The sequence below is a fragment of the Chelon labrosus genome, assembly GCF_963514085.1.
Source record: "Chelon labrosus genome assembly, chromosome: 2".
Classification (NCBI taxonomy): Eukaryota; Metazoa; Chordata; class Actinopteri; order Mugiliformes; family Mugilidae; genus Chelon; species Chelon labrosus.
The window spans coordinates 15161573-15179899 of NC_140338.1; the positions used below are offsets into that span (position 1 = coordinate 15161573).

At 43.1% G+C, this 18327-nt stretch overlaps 2 protein-coding genes across 3 annotated transcripts; both read right to left on the bottom strand.

Moving 5' to 3' along the window:
* Positions 1 to 343: 343 nt before the first annotated feature.
* On the bottom strand, positions 344 to 13728 carry klhl2 (kelch-like family member 2). Of its 2 annotated transcripts, none has more exons than XM_084573237.1 (15): positions 13176 to 13728; positions 11297 to 11416; positions 11077 to 11183; positions 10854 to 10975; positions 8569 to 8731; positions 8247 to 8356; positions 8045 to 8161; positions 5629 to 5778; positions 5405 to 5522; positions 4047 to 4244; positions 3839 to 3928; positions 3557 to 3685; positions 3272 to 3412; positions 3043 to 3186; positions 344 to 1848 (listed from the first exon to the last, which is right to left on the bottom strand). In XM_084573237.1, exons 1-15 carry the CDS (start codon positions 13241 to 13243, stop codon positions 1820 to 1822), a joined length of 1806 nt encoding a protein of 601 aa, XP_084429363.1. In that variant the 5' UTR covers positions 13244 to 13728; the 3' UTR covers positions 344 to 1819. The 2 variants fall into 2 exon arrangements, with proteins under 2 accessions (XP_084429363.1, XP_084429362.1); XM_084573236.1 differs by having other exon boundaries at positions 3839 to 3940.
* A 1953-nt stretch (positions 13729 to 15681) lies between these two features.
* Positions 15682 to 18099, bottom strand: med28 (mediator complex subunit 28). Its single transcript, XM_084573372.1, has 4 exons — positions 17883 to 18099; positions 16749 to 16815; positions 16549 to 16661; positions 15682 to 16298 (listed from the first exon to the last, which is right to left on the bottom strand). Exons 1-4 carry the CDS (start codon positions 18072 to 18074, stop codon positions 16095 to 16097), a joined length of 576 nt encoding a protein of 191 aa, XP_084429498.1. The 5' UTR covers positions 18075 to 18099; the 3' UTR covers positions 15682 to 16094.
* Positions 18100 to 18327: the final 228 nt, after the last annotated feature.

Consider the following 18327-nt stretch of genomic DNA (forward strand, 5'->3'; position numbering starts at 1 on the left):
ATCCAAACCATAAGAATAAAAATATTTATGTAGCGCAGTAAGAAAAATACAGTTCATTTAACATAATCTTAAATGTGTTCATGTAAAGCATCATATTTTATTTAAAGAGAATTTTTACACTTTTGTGTGTAAATAGGACAAAGTTTAAAGCTTTTTTTTTTTCATTTAACAAATCCCAAAGTCAGTATCAAATGTTAAATCTCCAAACAAAAGTATTACACAAGAACTTTGCTTATATAAAATTAAACTGTCTGCTTGAAAGGTGAATAAATGATCACTTACTTGACATCTTACTCCGTGCAAAGGTGTTAGTAACCGCAAAAGCATTAAAACATCACACACAGAGCGTTCCATTTCAATGTTTTACTGATTTGGCAAAGTTTTAAAAATGGATAATATCATTTCACAGCTTTAAATACAAGAAGCATATTTATTAATGATAATATAAAACAAGTAATTAAACATTTTCAAAGTCATTAGCCTACGCGACATTCCTCAATACACTGACAAGAAACAGCGATACCAGTTACTATTATAGCGAGTTTCGATATAGCAGGAGAAGCGAGAGAAAGAGGCTGAAGGAAAAAAAGGAACTCAAGAGTAGGTTTGGTCACTTTCCAGAAAGAGAAAACAGATTAGTAGAGCAATAAAGAGAGACAGAAAAGAAGAGACATATTAATTGGCACATTCATAGTACGTCAGGGTGTGCAGTAGTTAATACGGTTGCTACACCAAAGGAGGGAGGGATAGCAGGTTAGACAGGGACCATGCAGTGAGTTCAGCCTGCTGTTGTCATTCGTGGCTACAACCACCGTAAATATGGCTGCCAGGTGACAGTAAAGCACTGATACATAAAACCATTTTCCATCTCAAACGGCTTCTCCCTCTGTCTGTTAATGAGTCTTCTCCTTAATCAGAAGAGTTAGTTTTCCAGCGAAAAGTCTCAAGAATAAATGTACACTATCAAGTTCCTTCAACTGCTTCTCACGGCGCTATCATGAATTAATGCGGGCTAATGCAACCGTCACAACGCTCCGACGTTCAAAACGAGTTTCTTTATCCCAGAACAGCGAGTCCAGCCGTGCTCCGACCAGTAACAGTACTCAAGGCATAACATAGAAGAAGTAGAAGAAGAAAGAGGAGGAGGAGGGAGGCGGGGTGTACTGTGACACTCAGGCACTCTTGAACAGCCACACTGCAACACTGTAAAAGGTCAGAGGTCAGACAGAGTGCATTCATGCGGCGTCGAACCGGGCGTCACCGCACGCAGACTCAGATGCGCACAAACACACACATGCTCACATGTGCAAGCACCTTTATACGCTAGCGCACACACACACGCAAACACACTTCTCAGTGGGATTAAACAAAGGTGAACAAATGTCAGTCCCAAGTGGTCCTTGTCGGCCTTCCTCTCCCATAGAATCAATCAGTGGCCTCCCTCAGAGCTGGTTCGTGTTAACATTACTAATGTTAAAGTAACTTTGCAGTTATAGTAGCTTCATATCAGTAGCGTTTCAGTGGCACTGCAGTGGCACAGTGGTGCTTCAGACTGGTTCGTCCAGTCGCTGCTGCAGTCCCGCCAGGAGGGGCTTACAACACAGGTTTTGATCCTCTCGTTTGTTACAGCTCCCCCATTTCAGGTAAGTGCAAAAATCTTCATCATCCTCAACAACAACAATCTTGTCATTATCTTCGTCTTCGTCAGTGCCTGTGCTAATGCTGCCCAACACTGAAGCATTGGCATCATAGACAGATCCAAGATCAGTATTCAGCAGAATACACTCTGCTCCGAATCAGCGGGAGGTGTCAAGAGCAGTCATAAGGGCTTGTCAATCACAGTCACACCTGTAGTAAAAAAATAAATAAATAAAAATCAGATGGATCACGGACATGACCACATTGCTGTTTCATTAAGGATCAAGCATCAGAGACCACATGGAAAGTCTGTCATACCTTTACGTAAACTTGAAACTTATCCTTAAGTTTAAGGATTTACAAACACAAGTTGCTACACGTAAAATAAAGAAGAACTGTTCTAGCTCAAAAATCTAAATTAAACCTAAAAAGTCAAATTTCTTTGAGTTGTATCCTCCACTGAAGCGGTGTTCAGATGATCGGATTTGTTCAAGTAAAGCTGGGGACACACTACACAACATTCACAGTCTTCACAGATTTTGAAAAGACTAGTAGTACACACTAACAGACCGGCTTCAGCAGATCTTTGTATGGCCGCTGAAAGACTGAGGATCCCACACTTAACCACTGGACTGGTTGAGGGATCACATATTACATGATTTGTCAAACCAACTAAAGCCGACTGAACACATCAAACTCTCGTGCAAACCCTGGCAAGGGCGACAGTTGTGGTTCGCTTCGTCTTCACTCTCGCTGTTCGCTATCTTTGTTTTAATATTCCCGCTACTTCCTGCAGTCTTCTGATGCCATTTCCTGTGTCCCACCCTCTTTCTCATTGGCTGTTGGCAACACGTGTTTGCAGTTGGGTCAGTAATCAGTTCACACTACCTGATCGCGTCCAGATCCAGCTCAAAAAATTCAAACATGCTTGACTGACTGCGACTGAGGTGGGGTTGGGTCTGTTCCCCTCACACACTAACAGATTTTTGTGCCAACTGCCCATGCCGACTGTCCCCCAACTAGTGCAGACCGGTGCAGACTTTGCCCAACTGGGAATTATGGGTAAAATCCTGCAAAAAATCTTGTAGTGTGTCCTTAGCTTTACTGAACTTGCACTCAGTCTTTGACACTCTGTGCTAATGCTGCCCTAAATTCTGTGTCAAAGACTGAGCTAGATTCAAGGAATGGTAGGTCGTCATGACCTGGACCAGAGCAGACAGTTTCCAGCAGAGCACTGATTATCGAGTAGCATCAACTTGTGTGTAGCAGAACTAGGTGAAAGTCCCAGATGTTAAACTGTTATCCTGAGAGCAGGGGAGCATTCTCAGCGCAAAATCGTGGCTACACCGAAGGTTTCTAAACGGGCAAATTAAGTTTGAGTATCTCAGCGTGTCGCGCACTCACCTGCATAACTGCGCCCCGTGCTCATGCAGGTCGGCACCAGCGTCCACTTGTCAGAGTTTGGATTGTAGAACTCCACCGAGGCCAAATTGCAGCTGCCGTCATCTCCTCCCACCACGTACAGTAAGTTATTTACAGCGCACACACCTGGAAACAGAGAATGGTGATTAACGGACAGCTACAACGGAGAGAGAACATCCCAGGTCCGAGGCGGACACGCCACGTAGCATACCTGCGTTGCGTCGACACATGTTCATGTCAGCTACTTGTCGCCAGCTGTTGGAGGCTGGATCATAAACTTCACAGCTTTTCCTCACCAGCGGGCCATCGTGCCCCCCCACAGCGTACAGTAAACCTTTTAAAACACCTACCCCTGAGGGAGACATTACATATGAGATTAATAACAGTTTTAATATGTCATTAATTTTGCCTCGCTTCATCTACAAATCGACAAGAGGATATAGACTAGAATAACTAACTAAACCATAATTTCCCACATAGCGTCACACAAACACACCTGCTCCACTGCGTCTAGTGCCCATCTCTGCAATGTAGCTCCACGCGTTGCTCTTAGGGTTGTAAGCTTCTACCGTACTTAAACATTGCCTGGTGGCTCCGTCATAACCTCCGACAGCATACAGGATCCCTAAAACACACACATGCATTTTGTTAAATAACTGTAAAGCTGTATTTCCTGCAGGACTGTGTCACTGCATTGTTGGGTGTTTTTTTTTTTGCTATTTTGTCCACCTTTTAAATCTATTTCTGACTTCAAAGGGAAACTGGGAATTGTATTCACCATTGACTACACCCACTCCTACACTGCTGCGTCGGGTGCTCATGGGTAACACATGGAACCACTCGTCTGTCTTTGCGTTGTATGCCTCAACTGTAGATAGACCTGGAAACACACCAAGCACATGTATTAAAAGCCACTGCAGACTCTTTTATTATTTGATAGAGTTACACAAGGTTTTAGAGGTAGTTTTAGCATTATACTGCAGTACCTGTGCTGCCGTCAAACCCTCCGACAGCGTACAGGAGCCCATTGAGAACAGCAGCTCCGAGCGTTGATCGGCGGTCCTGCATGCTGCTCACACTCGTCCAGCGGTCCATCATCGGGTCGTAACAGTCGACCGTGCGCACGCGCAAAGAGCCATTGAAACCGCCGACAGCATAGACACACCCGCCCACATACACCACTCCTGAGGGACAACAGAACAACACAAAGACAAAAATTAAATAACACAAAAGAATTGTTTCAGTAAAAGATGAATACCATCAATCTGCAGGTGTTCAGCCACTTTCTGCTAAACTATGGTGTTTCCGACTCTTTCCAAGAAGGTAGTGTCCACTGATAGTGTCAACTTGCTGTTGCTGCAATCTTATTATAAACCATCAAACTGGTTTTCCTCTGTATGGCTTCAACAGTTGAGGTGGAAGTTAATCAGAGTTATTCCACCAGGTGGCACTATAAACTAATAATGTTGCTTTCAGGAACATCCAGGAACATAATGAGATGACCCCCAAAACAGGGATGGTTTTACAGGTGAAGGCCATTAACATGTCAGCCCCCCTCATCTGTTCTGACAATTTTTCACTAGTTTTACATTTGACTATGGTTAGCGTCACTCCTGGTAGCGTGAGGCGATAGCTGGACAAGACAGAGGTTGCACAAGGAGTACAACTGATGGGACATCAACACGTGCCATTGCCAGATGGTTTGCTGTGTCTCCCAGCACAGTCTCAAAAGAATGGAGGAGATTCCAGGAGACAGGCAGTTACTCTAGGAGAGCTGGACAAGGACCCATCAGCAGGACTGTTTTCTCCTACATTCTGCAAGGAGGAACAGGATGAGCACTGCCAAAGCCCCTCCAGTAGGCCTCCTCTAGTGGGCCCTGTGCTCACTGCCCGGCACCATGGAGCTCAATTGGCATTTGCCATAGAACACCAGAATTTGCAAGTCCGTCACTCGCGCCCTGTGCTGGTCAGAGCAGGTTCACCCTGAGCACATGTGACAGACGTGAAAGGGTCTGGAGAAGCCGTGGAAAGCCTCATAAAATCTGTGAATATCTCACGACTTCACCATGATTGAGGTACTTTGGTTCATCAGTAAATAGGAAAAACATCAACTACACAAATGGAAATCCTCCTAAAATAAGTACATAATGAAAATAAAGTGTTAGTTGTTATCAGTATAGGTTTAAAGTACTGCATAGTGAAACCTTTTCTGATTTGCTGCTGTATTTATGCTATATTTACTCTTTTGGGGAGGGAAAAAAATGCCTTTTCTTCAAAATAATCGCCTGAATGAACCCTTTGTGTTCCAACCAAGTTTATAATATTGTTACTGAGGGTTTCCTACCTGCTCTACACCTCCTTGTTGGGAGTTCAGCCACCTGGTACCACCGCTGCTCCTCAAAGTCGTAGCATTCAACACTCCGGATAGCCTTGGGAGCCTGACCTCCGACCACCACCATCACCTAAACGCAACAGCATCACTGACATAAGAAGGACTGTTTGAAATTAACTAAAAAGTTAGTGCAAGTGTCTCTTCTGCTCTGGAGACACTCAGAGGCTTACTGGTACCTTAGGACAGCAGGCTGGAGTCCTCATGCGTGTGCGTGCAGTCTTCATTAGAGCTCTCTGGTCAGCTGGCAGCAGGTGGTACTTCATGGCCTCGATCAGGTAGTCTTTACACGCACTGCTATTCTTAATGAGTGACTCCTCCTCCACCCGCTGGCACAACAAAACAGTGAGAGAAGAACCGATCAGCGCTACAATACAGAGTACACTGTAGATTTGAATTAAAGTCAATGGAATTAACGTCCACCACATTTAATCTATAGACCCTATAGACCACAGATGTCAAACATACGGGCCGCGGGCCAAAAGCAGCCCACCAGAGGGTCTAATCTGGGCCGCAGCAAAGTGCAAAAATGACATAGAAGACTGCAATATTTCTATTAAAAGAACTGCTATCCCTAATTTGTCCATTGTTTTAGTAAGAGAAGTGGACAGAACACAACACTGAGACACAGGACTACACAGCAGACAGCAATGTGCCCAAATCACACTTATTTTTCTTAAGAAACTTAATTTTCCTTGAAGGATAGTTTATTAAATGTAAACATTCTCCTAATTTACTTGTTCTACTTTGCACTAAAACAACAGGAAAAAATCTGGGGTTGTCGTTACTTATAAGTTATTATGCTGCTATCTTACTCGTCCGGCCTGCTTGAGATCAAATTGGGCTGTATGTGGCCCCTGAACTAAAATGAGTTTGACGCGCCTGCTATAGACCTACATGACAACATAAAAACTTTTTATGTTCACTTCCTAATGAATGAAGCACTGCTCACGTTCCCTTCAAGTCAGTCGCTTTGTTAAACTCGAAGTCAGTAAGACACAACTTTCTTGTTACAACCACTTGTTGTCGTATGTGAGAAGGAAGCAACTGCAAAATCATTACCTATACATATAGCTTGCTTTGCTCTGTTTGTTTACATCAGTGTTTGAGCTAAACAACAATTAGGTTACGATTAATTGCTTTCAATGAAATCCTTCTTCCAACATGCAGTGATGATTTTGATACCGCTCTCTTGTCTTGTATGCACTTACATGAGACTAAACTTGACATCACGTCTTTAGCTCTGTAGTTTCATTCCTGTACAATGTCTATTTTCACATTTTATCAACGCTCATGTCGCCTGTAACACAACATTTAAAACAAATATGTCAAGTCAGGCAAACACCCGAACATCGGTCTCTTTGAGGCCCAATATGCACTTCGTTATTGGAAGTGTTTTCAAATTGACTGGATCATAGAATCTAACTCAAGACATCATAATGACTAACTTATTATTTCACAAGAGAAGTTGACAACTTTTGAATGGGAGTCTATTGGAGCCTGAGATTCTCTGGAGCCAGCACAGTAGAGACCATCAGTGGTATTGCACAGATGACTTAAAGGGGAACTACTGTTTTTTACAACCTGGACCTTATTTCTGGCATAAAATACGATCATTTACTCACCCATATAACTTTTATGTTTCGTTAGGGAGGGAGGGAGGTAGGGAGGTAGGTAGGTAGGTAGGTAGGTAGATAGATAGATAGATAGATAGATAGATAGATAGATAGATAGATAGATAGATAGATAGATAGATAGATAGATAGACAGACAGACAACTTTATTGATCCCTTTGGGACGTTCCCGCAGGGTAATTGACATCAATAGATATTTAGATCTGCGTATATCCATATAGTATATACAGTGGGAGTGACTGGGGCACCGAAATGCAGCCTCTAAATAACACATATGATGAGTTTGGCTGAATATTTTTTTTCGATTCTGAGGTTGTGGACGAACCATAGCAGTAGCAAATTACAGGTAAACAAGCCAACTGTCGTGGGTGGGCGCAGCGTACAGACATGACATCATCCAGGTCAGAAGACATCATCCGGGGTCTGTAGGTCAATGTACAGACCCCGGATGATGATAACGGGTAACCCCGGACTCAACGGGGAATAGTACTAGCGTACGATAACAAAATGTTGGTGAAATTAACGAGTTTCGCGTCAGATAATGCGTTATTTAGAGGCTGCATTTCGGTGCCCCAGTCACTCCCACTATATGGATATATGCAGATCTAAATATCTCCCGAACGACTACAAATCACACCAAGGTTAGGTGAGTAAACGATCGTGTTTTATGCCAGAAATAAGGTCCAGGTTGTAAAAAAACAGTAGTTCCCCTTTAGCTTTTCAGACAAAGTAGCTATGTCCTTTAATATACAGTCCATGTGGCAAACACATAACAGAGACTATCCTAAATTTGATGACCATGGATGGACTGTTTAGAAGCAGCAGTCAATACATAATTGTGATCTGTATGAGACAACATCAATGTCACTAACAACACGTCATCTTAAATGTTAAAAATGTAACCCAACTGCCTGGGATAGAATCATTAAGACCATTTAAAAGCTCCAATAACAAACTCTACCTGCACCAGGTATTCTCTGGAGAGAAGCGGCAGGCGGACGTGTTCCATCAGGTGAGCCAAGTGTTCCTGACGGACGTCTTTGTCGTGGTTGACCCAAGCGATCACTGCTTCAAAAACCTACACAGCAATGTTAAAGCACACGTGTGTCGTGTTGGTTGTCGTGTCACGTCTGTTTGTAATGAGCTGGATGAAGAGCATGTACCTTCTCCTCCGTAGGAATCGTGAGCTTGTCACTGGCAATGAGGCTGGACACTTGCTCCATGCCCAAATTGAGGAACTCCTCACTCCCAACCACCTCGGTGAAGTGTTGCTCTGTCAGCAGAAACATAAAGTGCAACTGCAGACACACCTACTTTCCACAACGGTGTTTCTCTCCCAACTTTAATTAATTACACCTGTCCTCATTCTGTCTCCTCCGCTGTCCTACATCCTCCAGGACACACACTGACTAATTTTAATAGAGTAGTAAGACGTGCCACCACACGCATGCACATAAGTGGCCGCTTGACAAACACCACACTCACCTGCGTAGCTGTTGGCTTGTCCGAGGAGCTGGGAGCAAGCGTGCAGGTCAGCGAAGGCTCGTATTCCCAGACAGTTGGACGGATGAAGCTGAGAGCTCAGGAACTCACAGCAAGCCTTCTTCACCTCATTCAGCTGGAGCAGTCCTGCTGCAGGCAACAGCGCCTGACAAACCAAAACGATTGCACACAGGTGGAAGATTTAGTACAACATGCACGATACTGACTAACTAGGGGACATACCGGTTGGACTGGTATACAGAGACACAATCTTGTAATCAGATGTTTAATCTGTGTTTTTAATCAAAACACTCTGTCTGAAGTATGAGTCTTTAACAAATTTAACATCAATTAATAACTGTATTAACAACTTTTACTAACTTGCACTGAGATTGAGAGAGATTTTTCCCAGTTTTATAAAGGAAATCTGTTGTCCAGCGACATCACTTGCTGTATTTACACAGATCAGCCACAACATTAAAAGCACTGACAGGAGAAATAAATGACATTGACCATCTTGTGACAATTGACCTTTGGCTAAGCCCCGCCCCCCTTAGTTACTGTTGCTACGTCCGACATTCTCTTCTGGGCTGTGGTTTTCTGGTTATCTATAAGGCTCTGGTATCAATATCAAGGAGCAACACTGTTCATGCAAAGCTGGGTACGTCTCTATTCACTTCTATAATCGTTATTACGAAGCAAACGGACTAACGTTACGCACGTATAACGTTGTATTTCTTCAGCGTGTGCTAGCGTATCAACAACTATGCAACTTAAGCTGTAACGGTGATGTTTTGGTTAGCTCCACAGGGTTTTGCGCGCACATCATTGGGCTTATCCATACCCTGGATGCTGGATATATACCGACAGTATAGCCTGCCGAGACCGAAAATATGAGACGCCTGCGTTAAAGTCAATGGAGCGCTGTGGAAAAAGTGTCGGACCCCTGTGGGAGCTCTCTTGGCTGTGATTGGTCAATCTACATTCTAGGGCGGGGCTTAGCCAAAGGTCAATTGAGTGTTCTGCTGGGAAATGTTTGAACCTGTCAATCGTGTGGATGTTGCTTAGACATGTAGCACCCACCTAGACCAGACCAGGCACCCCCACCCCATAGCAATGACACCACCTGACCTGGCCTCCTAAAACACTAGATCCCAAACTGATCAAGTATCTGTGGGATGATCCACAGAGGCCCCTCCCCTCAACCCATGGGACCCAAAGGCCCCCACTAACAACACTGTGTTGCCAGACACCACAGGACACCCTCAGAAGGCCCATGTCCATTCTCTGATGAGTCACAACTGGTTTGGAGGCACAAGGGAGACCTACACAATATTAGGAAGGTGGTCATAATGTTATGAGTGATTGGTGTGTATTAGATAAGATAAGATTTTAGGTTTTATTTGTCACATTCACAGTTATACATTGTACAATGCACAGTGAAATGTATTTTAGTGCCTGCAGCCAGTAGTAGTGTCTCTTGTATATACAAACATTTACAATATTGTAACTGTGTCAATAAAGTGCAAGGCAACACTATTGACACTAGTGTACCTTCAATAATCTGAATAAAAACATCTCATTCAACCATCACTATCAGAACAGACTGGCCCGATCAGAAGGAATTGCTCTTTCACAGGATAGATCTGAGCAGGAAACGTATTTTAATGTCGGAAGAAGGTGACATCTATTACTAGTGATACTACAGGGAGACTAGAAGGAATATAAAAGCATAAATGACAGCATTATTATTTCATTAATAGAAACTGATTTCAGCCAAAGCTGGTGGGAAAATGGCTTTGTTCTAAGATACTGCAAAAAGAATGATAGTGAGGGGAAAAGGTCAGGAATTCACTTGTTAGATTTTTTTGGTTTTGCATACAACTACAAGATTAGGTCACTGCTACGCTTCACTCCCTCCCAGGATATCAAAGTATGCAAATGGTTCGCATCAACGGTATCTTTAAAGTCGTCTTGTCAGTTTTGCGTAAGAAAATCTCATTATTAATCCTCTCCTGTAAGCTTGGATTTGGGAGTGATCAGGCTAAAACTGGTTATTAAATGTTCAACCTTCAACGTGACATGAATAAATAGAGTGTTTTTGCATGAGGTTAACACAGCTATTGATTTGAATGAGCTTCAGTGTATCGACGTCAGCCACAAGGAAATAAAAGACCAGCAATACGACAGCAATTCAGCCCTCGGAAAGATGGAAATGCAATGTAATGTTCCTTCATCAAAGTTAGATCAGATCCTGCAGATCCACAAATCGTTATGTGTGTGTTTACCTGCACATTATCCTCTGTGACCTGTATCTCTGCTGTGTAGATGTAGTCCACCAGCAGGCCCAGAGTCCAGCCGTCCATCTCCTTTATCCTCACTCGTTTCGCCCTGCTCTCTGCCATCTCCCCTGTTGGCACACATGCACACATCAGCCTCGCACCGGCGAACTAAAAAATAAACAGACACCCGGCAGACGTGTAGCAGCAAAGCTGGAACCTGGAACCTTACCTGTGAACATTGCATGGAAGTAAGGGCTTCCAGCAGCCAGAACCACTCTGTGAGCAGCGATCTCTACATCCTCTGCCACTATGGTCACGTCACACAAAAGGCTCTGGCTGAGAACAGGAAAGAGAAACAGAAAGCAAGAGGGAGAACACCTGTCAAGTTTACACAGAGGCATGCGAAGAATTCGGGGATGGTGAGATACCAAATAACTCAAGAGAGACACCTGCGCAGCTCGTTCATGACTTTGAACGCCTTCCTCATGTGCCGAGGGTTCAGGGTGACAGGACCCTGCCTCTCTACTCCGTCTTCTTTGTCCAGAGAGTGTGGACAAAGTCTGGTGCACCTGAGAGGAACAGCACAGACACGTAAACATTAAGGAAACAACACACACACGGATATAAGCGGAGGATAATGAAGCTATCGTGATACACGATAATCTGTGTGGTATGCTGCTTACACAAGCTTTGTCTGTAGTCAGTTTAAACCCTGCCTCGGCCTGTTTCAACAGAGAAAGCTGTTTTGTTTGTTAGACGCGAGGAACTGTAGCAAATATTGATTTGAATATTACTTGATTTCCTGATTAAGAACCGGTGTACTTACAAAAAAAACAAAAACATGCACTCAGTGACCGCTTTATTACATCAAGGATTGATTTTCAATCAGGAAAAGCAGCAACTTCCCAAGAGACCAAGACCCACAGGTTCACTGTGTGTCAGTTAGTTTGGGTAATTTGATTAACTGCCAATTTGTTTAGCTGTCCCTCCAGTCCTGCGGGAGTCTGGATCTTAAAGAGTGTGATTATTAGTTTACACTGACACGGTGCATATTCCAAAATAAAGTGGTGTTTAGTTAAGTTATCTCAGACTGACTGCAACACGTACAACCTGCAGGGCTCTGATGTAAATTCAGCATTCATGGAGATTAATATGAGACTCAGCTTTTATTAGTCATTGCGACACACGTGCGTTTGTAGATGCTGCACATCTTTAGCGATTTAAAATGCATCCGTGGCATGTTGTCAGATCTTTTACGCATTTAAGTAGTAAAACTAATGTGTCTGGTCAGCATATATGTAGCACAGTGGGACTAGGAGAAACAGGATTTCACACCCTCTATATGTTTTTATTAAGGTATCGTGGACGTGGCAATAAACACAACTTGAATCTTGAATCTTTAAGTAAAAGTCCTCCAGACGTAATGCATTCTGAATATATTTCAGTCCAGGCCACTGGTCACCCATTTAGGGGTCAGGCTCTTATCCTCAGTGCCACGAGATAAGTCTGTGAAAAAATTTGAAAAGTTTTTCCACACTGGTCTTTTTAAAGCTCAAGTAAGATTAGTCATTACAAGCCAAATGTGGCCAGAAATATCCACCCCAACAGGTCCTGACCTGTACTGAGGACCTCCATAGACATGTTGCAAAAAAAAATCATTAACTTTAGTAATGTGTTGATACGAGAATTATATGTTTTGCATGTAAAATCTTGATCTGAAATGTCAAATCTGTTTAATGTTATTCAGTAAAATGTGCATTATTGGTCTGATTAGCGTAACGTAGTAAAACACATTGAAGGAAAGGATGTCAGATGAATACAGCAGTTGTGTGAATGTTCTTTATAGATCAGCACTAACACACACACACACACACACACACACACACACCTGTCTTCTCTCTTTCACTATAAAACACCCAGAATTATTTTGCTCCTGGTGAAATCACGTGGCCCTTGTTTTCTGTCACAAACACACCCACACACACATGTTTGTGTAGCTGTTAACACACATCCCCTCAACAAACAAAAACACCTCCGTTGAGCCAACAAACACAACATTATGTGTGTGTGTGTGTGTGTGTGTGTGTGTGTGTATATATTTATATACATGACAACCAGGGGCCGTGCAGCCTTCTCCTGCGACCACAGACTCGGTGGTCTGGTCCCCGGGCATCAGCGCTCGGTCTCCCCGGTCAGCGAGCAGCCACACCGGCTGGCCGCTGTCTCTGTCAATGCGGCACCATCCGTCAAGCAGCTTACTGGGAAACGTCAACACACACACACACACACACACACACACGGACGGACTCAGCAGCTTTTTGCACTTACAGCGGATGACTGTCCATGATTCCGGTGTTTTTCAGAGGCTGAAAACTTGGCCCAGCGGCATGCACCATTCCATATCCACAGAGGCGTCTTTAAAAGGGTCTAAATTCAGGCGTGAATCACGGCGATCATCTGTCCAGAGGCGGAGAGACGGGCTGACGGCAGCCCCATTAAAGCAGCCTGCTTCATATAAATACACAGCCCGACTGCGGTGACACTCTCCACAGACACGTTGCGATCCAAGCCCGGCTGCTGTGCCCAGCGGACCGCTCCTTGTGACGGCCCAGAAAAGCGCGCAGGAAATGAGGCCACCGCTGTGACAAACGGGGGTTTATTTTTAATTCTGTGGCCCCCCCTTGCCTTTACTCCTGGGTGTTTATGGGTGCGAGAGGCGGACGGACAAGGCTACCTGTTATTTTCCAATCGCTGATTAAAACGCACAAACAAGGACGTGTCTGCAAAGACGGTCCTCTGAGCAGCCAAGGCGTCCCAGAAGAAAGCGCAGTCTCCCTCTAGCTGTGGAAGACTGAGGAGGGCGCATGAACAGTAGTCAATAGAAATACTCGTGGTAATGGACATATGGACCTTTTATCATCATATTTATAGAGTAAGTTGCATTGTAACTGGTTAATGTTGCTTCAGTTTGGCCTAGAAACTAAAAATGGTTGATTTTCTCTCTCTCTTATTTGAATTTCAGAAGCCTTAATGTTTCTATCTATGCTGGAGGACAATTTGTCATATTTACACTCATATATACATCATATTTCATTAAATTCCCTTTCCTTCTGACTTAGATTTAGATTATATATTTTCTTTTTACTACTGTATTGTTTTCTTTTTTTAAAAATACTGTTTTTATTGTTTAATACTGAGCATCTTGCAGAGATGAAAACTAAATCTCATTGTACTGTATCTGTGTTCTGCAATCACAATGAAAGATGTTTTATTCTACTTGTTGTTACCCAAATTTCGATTTGCATTCTCATAATTTTCAAAATGCCCCACAATTTTTACACGTCACCTCAGACATGTTTTATTTTATTCAAAACAATTCCTGCTTTTAATTTGGTTATGTAAGATTTTGACTCCATAACATCCTGAACTAGAGGACGTTATTCATATTAACCTGGGTGGTAATCAACAGTCCATTAATGTCCAGAATGCCTTTTTGAGTGGTGTCACAATCCACCTCCGCTAGTCAGAGATGTCCTCCTTTACTCCTCTCTTAAGCCACCTCTCATCTCCAGTTAAAACATGTGTGTGATTGTCCTCAATAGAGTGTCCTTAATGAATCTCATCTAATAATTTTATTAAATCCAAACTTATACGAGGGACGACAAGAAACATTAGCATCTAAATGGACCAAAGTACCCTGTCTCTCGCCCGATGACAGCTGGGACAGGCTCCAGCCCCTCCACCACCCTTCACAGGACAAGCAGTTACAGAAGATGGATGAATGAATGAATGAATGAATGAATGGATGGCCCAAAGCTTTTGTACAGAACTGCACTCCAAATAAGTTGGACTTAGTTTACTTCAGCATTTCATAACCTTGATCTGGTAACTGGCAATACTAATATGTTCTCATAATATGTATTAGAATGTCAAATAAGTATGACTGTGTCTTATAAATCTGACTCATATAGCTTTTTTTTGTGTGTAACTTTCCCTCATTGATTTCAGGAAAAGGGCACAGACTGAACCAGAACACACATAACAAGCTAACTCAGTCCTCCAGTTATGATCTCTCAATTAAGGAGAAGGTTATTAGTGACTTAATGAATAATTCACAATCCAGTTTTCCTCACGTCTGGACCACAGACTCCTGCTTTGTGGAGAGCTTTGTCCCCGGAGCCCATCTGCAAGGATTTTAGTCTGAATGTAGCGTCAGTGAGCAGGCGAGAGCTGTGAAGCCGAACAGAACAAGTCTGTTATGGTGTGAAAACACTGAATACATCAGAGACAGCAGGCTGTCGGGAGGCTCAGTCTTCAATCATCATTCCTCTGTCGTGATTTAATGCGTGAGATGTTGGCAGGTAGTCTTTTTTTTAACCATAATGACGAGGTTAAGCTGTGATATTTTATGTAAATACAGCTGATATTTCTAAGTAATAACTGCTCCAGCTACTGCTGGAACGGTGAGTGATTTATGGGGCACGTCACTGATTTAGTAGATTTGCATAAAATTGGAGGAATAAAGCGTCAAAGCTGAAGCAAAATCCTTGACCAAACAAATTGAATGATGCAACTTGATTGCATCAATTTGAACCTTTTACTTCGATAAGTCCTTTAAGCTTCACGCCCCACAGTTTGTAACAGAGGCTCAGTCAGAGCTGAGATAACCCTCCTGACGTTATCAGAGGTCATCTTCTCAGAAGGCATTATACATCTGTTTTCATGCTGAGTAGTAGTAATCATAATGTCCTGAAAACAAATCTTTATATGTAAAAGGAATGCATGGACCTCATTTTCAATAATATATATAAAATGTATAAGACTTGAGTCCTGATTCAAAATACTCACAAATTTTATTTTTACAGTAAAAACGTCAGCAATAGAAATATTTACATAAATCAAAATACAGAAGAAAAAAAAATGGTTGAAATAAAACTATGACATCACTTCCTGGCAGAACTGTTCCTTAGTTTTGTCACATGTTGGCAGCAGGCATCACATGATGTTTTTCAAATACACTTCTGTCCCACAAGTCATTTACTTCAAATAAACCCTGGGAGTGCATTTCCCGTTTTAGCCTCCAACCAGCTGTGGCGCACTCTCAGGTCAGAACATCAACCTTACAGATGTGAGCATTCACACCGTTAGGTGAAGAAATTCTTCTGACTGTGGGATGGTTTACAGTATCTTTATCATCCAACCTGGGTGTGGGGAAGTTTCTACTAATGCGACTGCACCTTTGTTGTGTTAGTTTGGTTTTAAAGGGGCAGGGGGCAGACTGGCAGAGGCCTGCTCCAGAAAGGCCAGCGGACCGGGAGGGGGGAGGTCTGTGGGTTTACGGTGCTGAAGGCTCACGTCCTCCAGCACTTGTTGCCAGTGGTGCAGCTTGGTCAAGTGCTTCTGAACCAGCATTTCTTTCCTCTGCAGCTCATTACGCAACTCTGACACATCCTGAAGTGAAAGAAAAAAGAAAAAAAAAACGTTCTTGAGAAGAGAGAAGGCATACTGACAAATGGAGAGAAATAAATAATACATGAGTGGCCGTGTTTAGGATACGCCTTCGCAGAGAATTTAAGGATCAGGAGTTGATTTTACACACAAATATTAGGAAAGCAGAGGATAAACTAAGGGGTTTGGAGGTGAAGAGGAACACCTCAAACTGTCAAGATGAAGGAGAATGCAACCTAGTGTGGTACCTTACCTCTTTCACCACCTGCTCTGGTTTCTGCACAGACAGCTGAAGTCTTTTCTGTAAGAAGAAGCACTCTGTCTGCCGAGCCACATCCAGGAACTTTTGTATGCACTGGTCCACCCCTACGGTTGGCAGACAGAGACACATCCTTCAGAATACACACTGCAATACAAGATACAGGAGATAATAAAATACAGGGCTTTACTCACCAGTTCGAATCTCCTCCTGGTCCGTTCCGTTAACATAGTCTTGGCTTACCAGGGACGCAAAACAAGCCTAAAGAATGAACGGACAAGAAGACATGAGCAGAGTAGATTTGTTGAAGTGTGTGGTTTAACCTCTTGCCCTATATACTCTGAAGACAAACTGTGTATGACGTTGCTTAATAAGATGTTTCCCCGTGAAGGATAATCAAATTAGTGACCAAAAGCATTTATCAAAGGGAGAATTACAGATATGCTCCATTAACAGGCGTCGTTCGTCTAGGAAATCTGTATGGCTGCAGGGATTTACTCGCCACTGGTGTTGGCTGTCCCTCATATTGGTTTTACAGTCAAACATACTGTACTTAAACATACAGTGGTTGTGCCATTTTGCATTTTAGCTGCACTGGTGGTGATATTAAGCAGTCGCTGCGTTGACACTAGTAATCAGATTGAGAGGGGTGATGCAAACCTCAGATAATCGGTTCAATAGAAAGATATTAAAGATTTGTAACCACCAACACTTTCTCTCTGGATAGAAACATGGCAGTAGCTTAATAGCAGGTTGCACAAACAAGTGTCTGAAAAGGTGAACGAAGCTAAAATCTACGTGGACAGTTGAATTAATTCAGCGCTGTCAATAAAAACGCTTTGCTGACACCTGAAACCACCTATATAGCATGTCCAGACTAAAAGGAACCAGAAGTATTTGGACAGAGCCACTCCTACTGTGTGTATTGGGTGCTTGGTTCAGTTTGCAGACAGTTTGTATAACATTTGCAAATCTTGCTAGATGTCAATTATGGATATAAAATGTAAGTGTGGGCCTACGTGTCTGTTTTTACTACATTTTTGTGTGTAGGTGGTTGAGGGAATGGTGTGTTACTGGACTGATGAGGAGTATAAAAGCAACTATAGGCTAAACTAAAGTTAGCACTGATGCTTTTCGAGTTATTTTAACATTCATAAACCAAAGTAATTTGATTAATGCTACATAAAGATGTCGTTTCATAGCTCTCTGTTAAACACACCGCAGCATAGCAACACCAGTTTATCATTAAACCTCACCAAACGCTAGCTAAAGCAGCTAACAACAGTTAGCACGCACGGCTAATGGAAGCTAGCACACCGGCCTCCTACCTCGAAGGAAGCCTCCAGTTCATCCACCAGAGTGTTGTTTCCGTGAGGCCTGGCGGCGGTACCGGGGAAGCCCGGTTGACCCGGTCCACCGGGACCACCGACATTCAGTGCACCAGGCGGCTGCTGGCCGGGAAACATCCCACTCATGGACGAGGCCATCTTGACTGATGTGAGTGTTTCCTGTCTCTCCATAACCCGCACATGCGCACATACAGCATGATGTTGCGTTCTCTAGCCAAAAGTATGTGGACACTCCAATCTTGTTGTTGGGGTTTTTCATGGTTTGGTCGAATCCCTTTACCTTCAGTTATGGTGTTTTTTTGTTTTGTTTTTTTTTTAAATAGTATAGCACACATTTATATTTTAGATTTTTTTTTTCGCCCGATGACAGCTGGGATAGGCTCCAGCCCTCCCACAGGCGGTACCAGGAGATGAATGAGTGAAT

Excerpts from the sequence above, each read along its gene's own strand:
- klhl2 (XM_084573236.1), bottom strand. The coding sequence starts at position 13,243 with ATGGTGCATGCCGCTGGGCCAAGTTTTCAGCCTCTGAAAAACACCGGA. Across the intron at positions 11,184-11,296 it reads GTCATGAACGAGCTGCGCAG|CCAGAGCCTTTTGTGTGACG; the intron begins GTGTCTCTCTTG and ends TCCTGTTCTCAG. Across the intron at positions 5,779-8,044 it reads CCAGAGAATACCTGGTGCAG|CGGGTGGAGGAGGAGTCACT; the intron begins GTAGAGTTTGTT and ends TTGTTGTGCCAG.
- med28 (XM_084573372.1), bottom strand. The coding sequence starts at position 18,074 with ATGGAGAGACAGGAAACACTCACATCAGTCAAGATGGCCTCGTCCATG. Across the intron at positions 16,816-17,882 it reads AACTGGAGGCTTCCTTCGAG|GCTTGTTTTGCGTCCCTGGT; the intron begins GTAGGAGGCCGG and ends TTCATTCTTTAG. Across the intron at positions 16,662-16,748 it reads CCAGGAGGAGATTCGAACTG|GGGTGGACCAGTGCATACAA; the intron begins GTGAGTAAAGCC and ends TGCCAACCGTAG.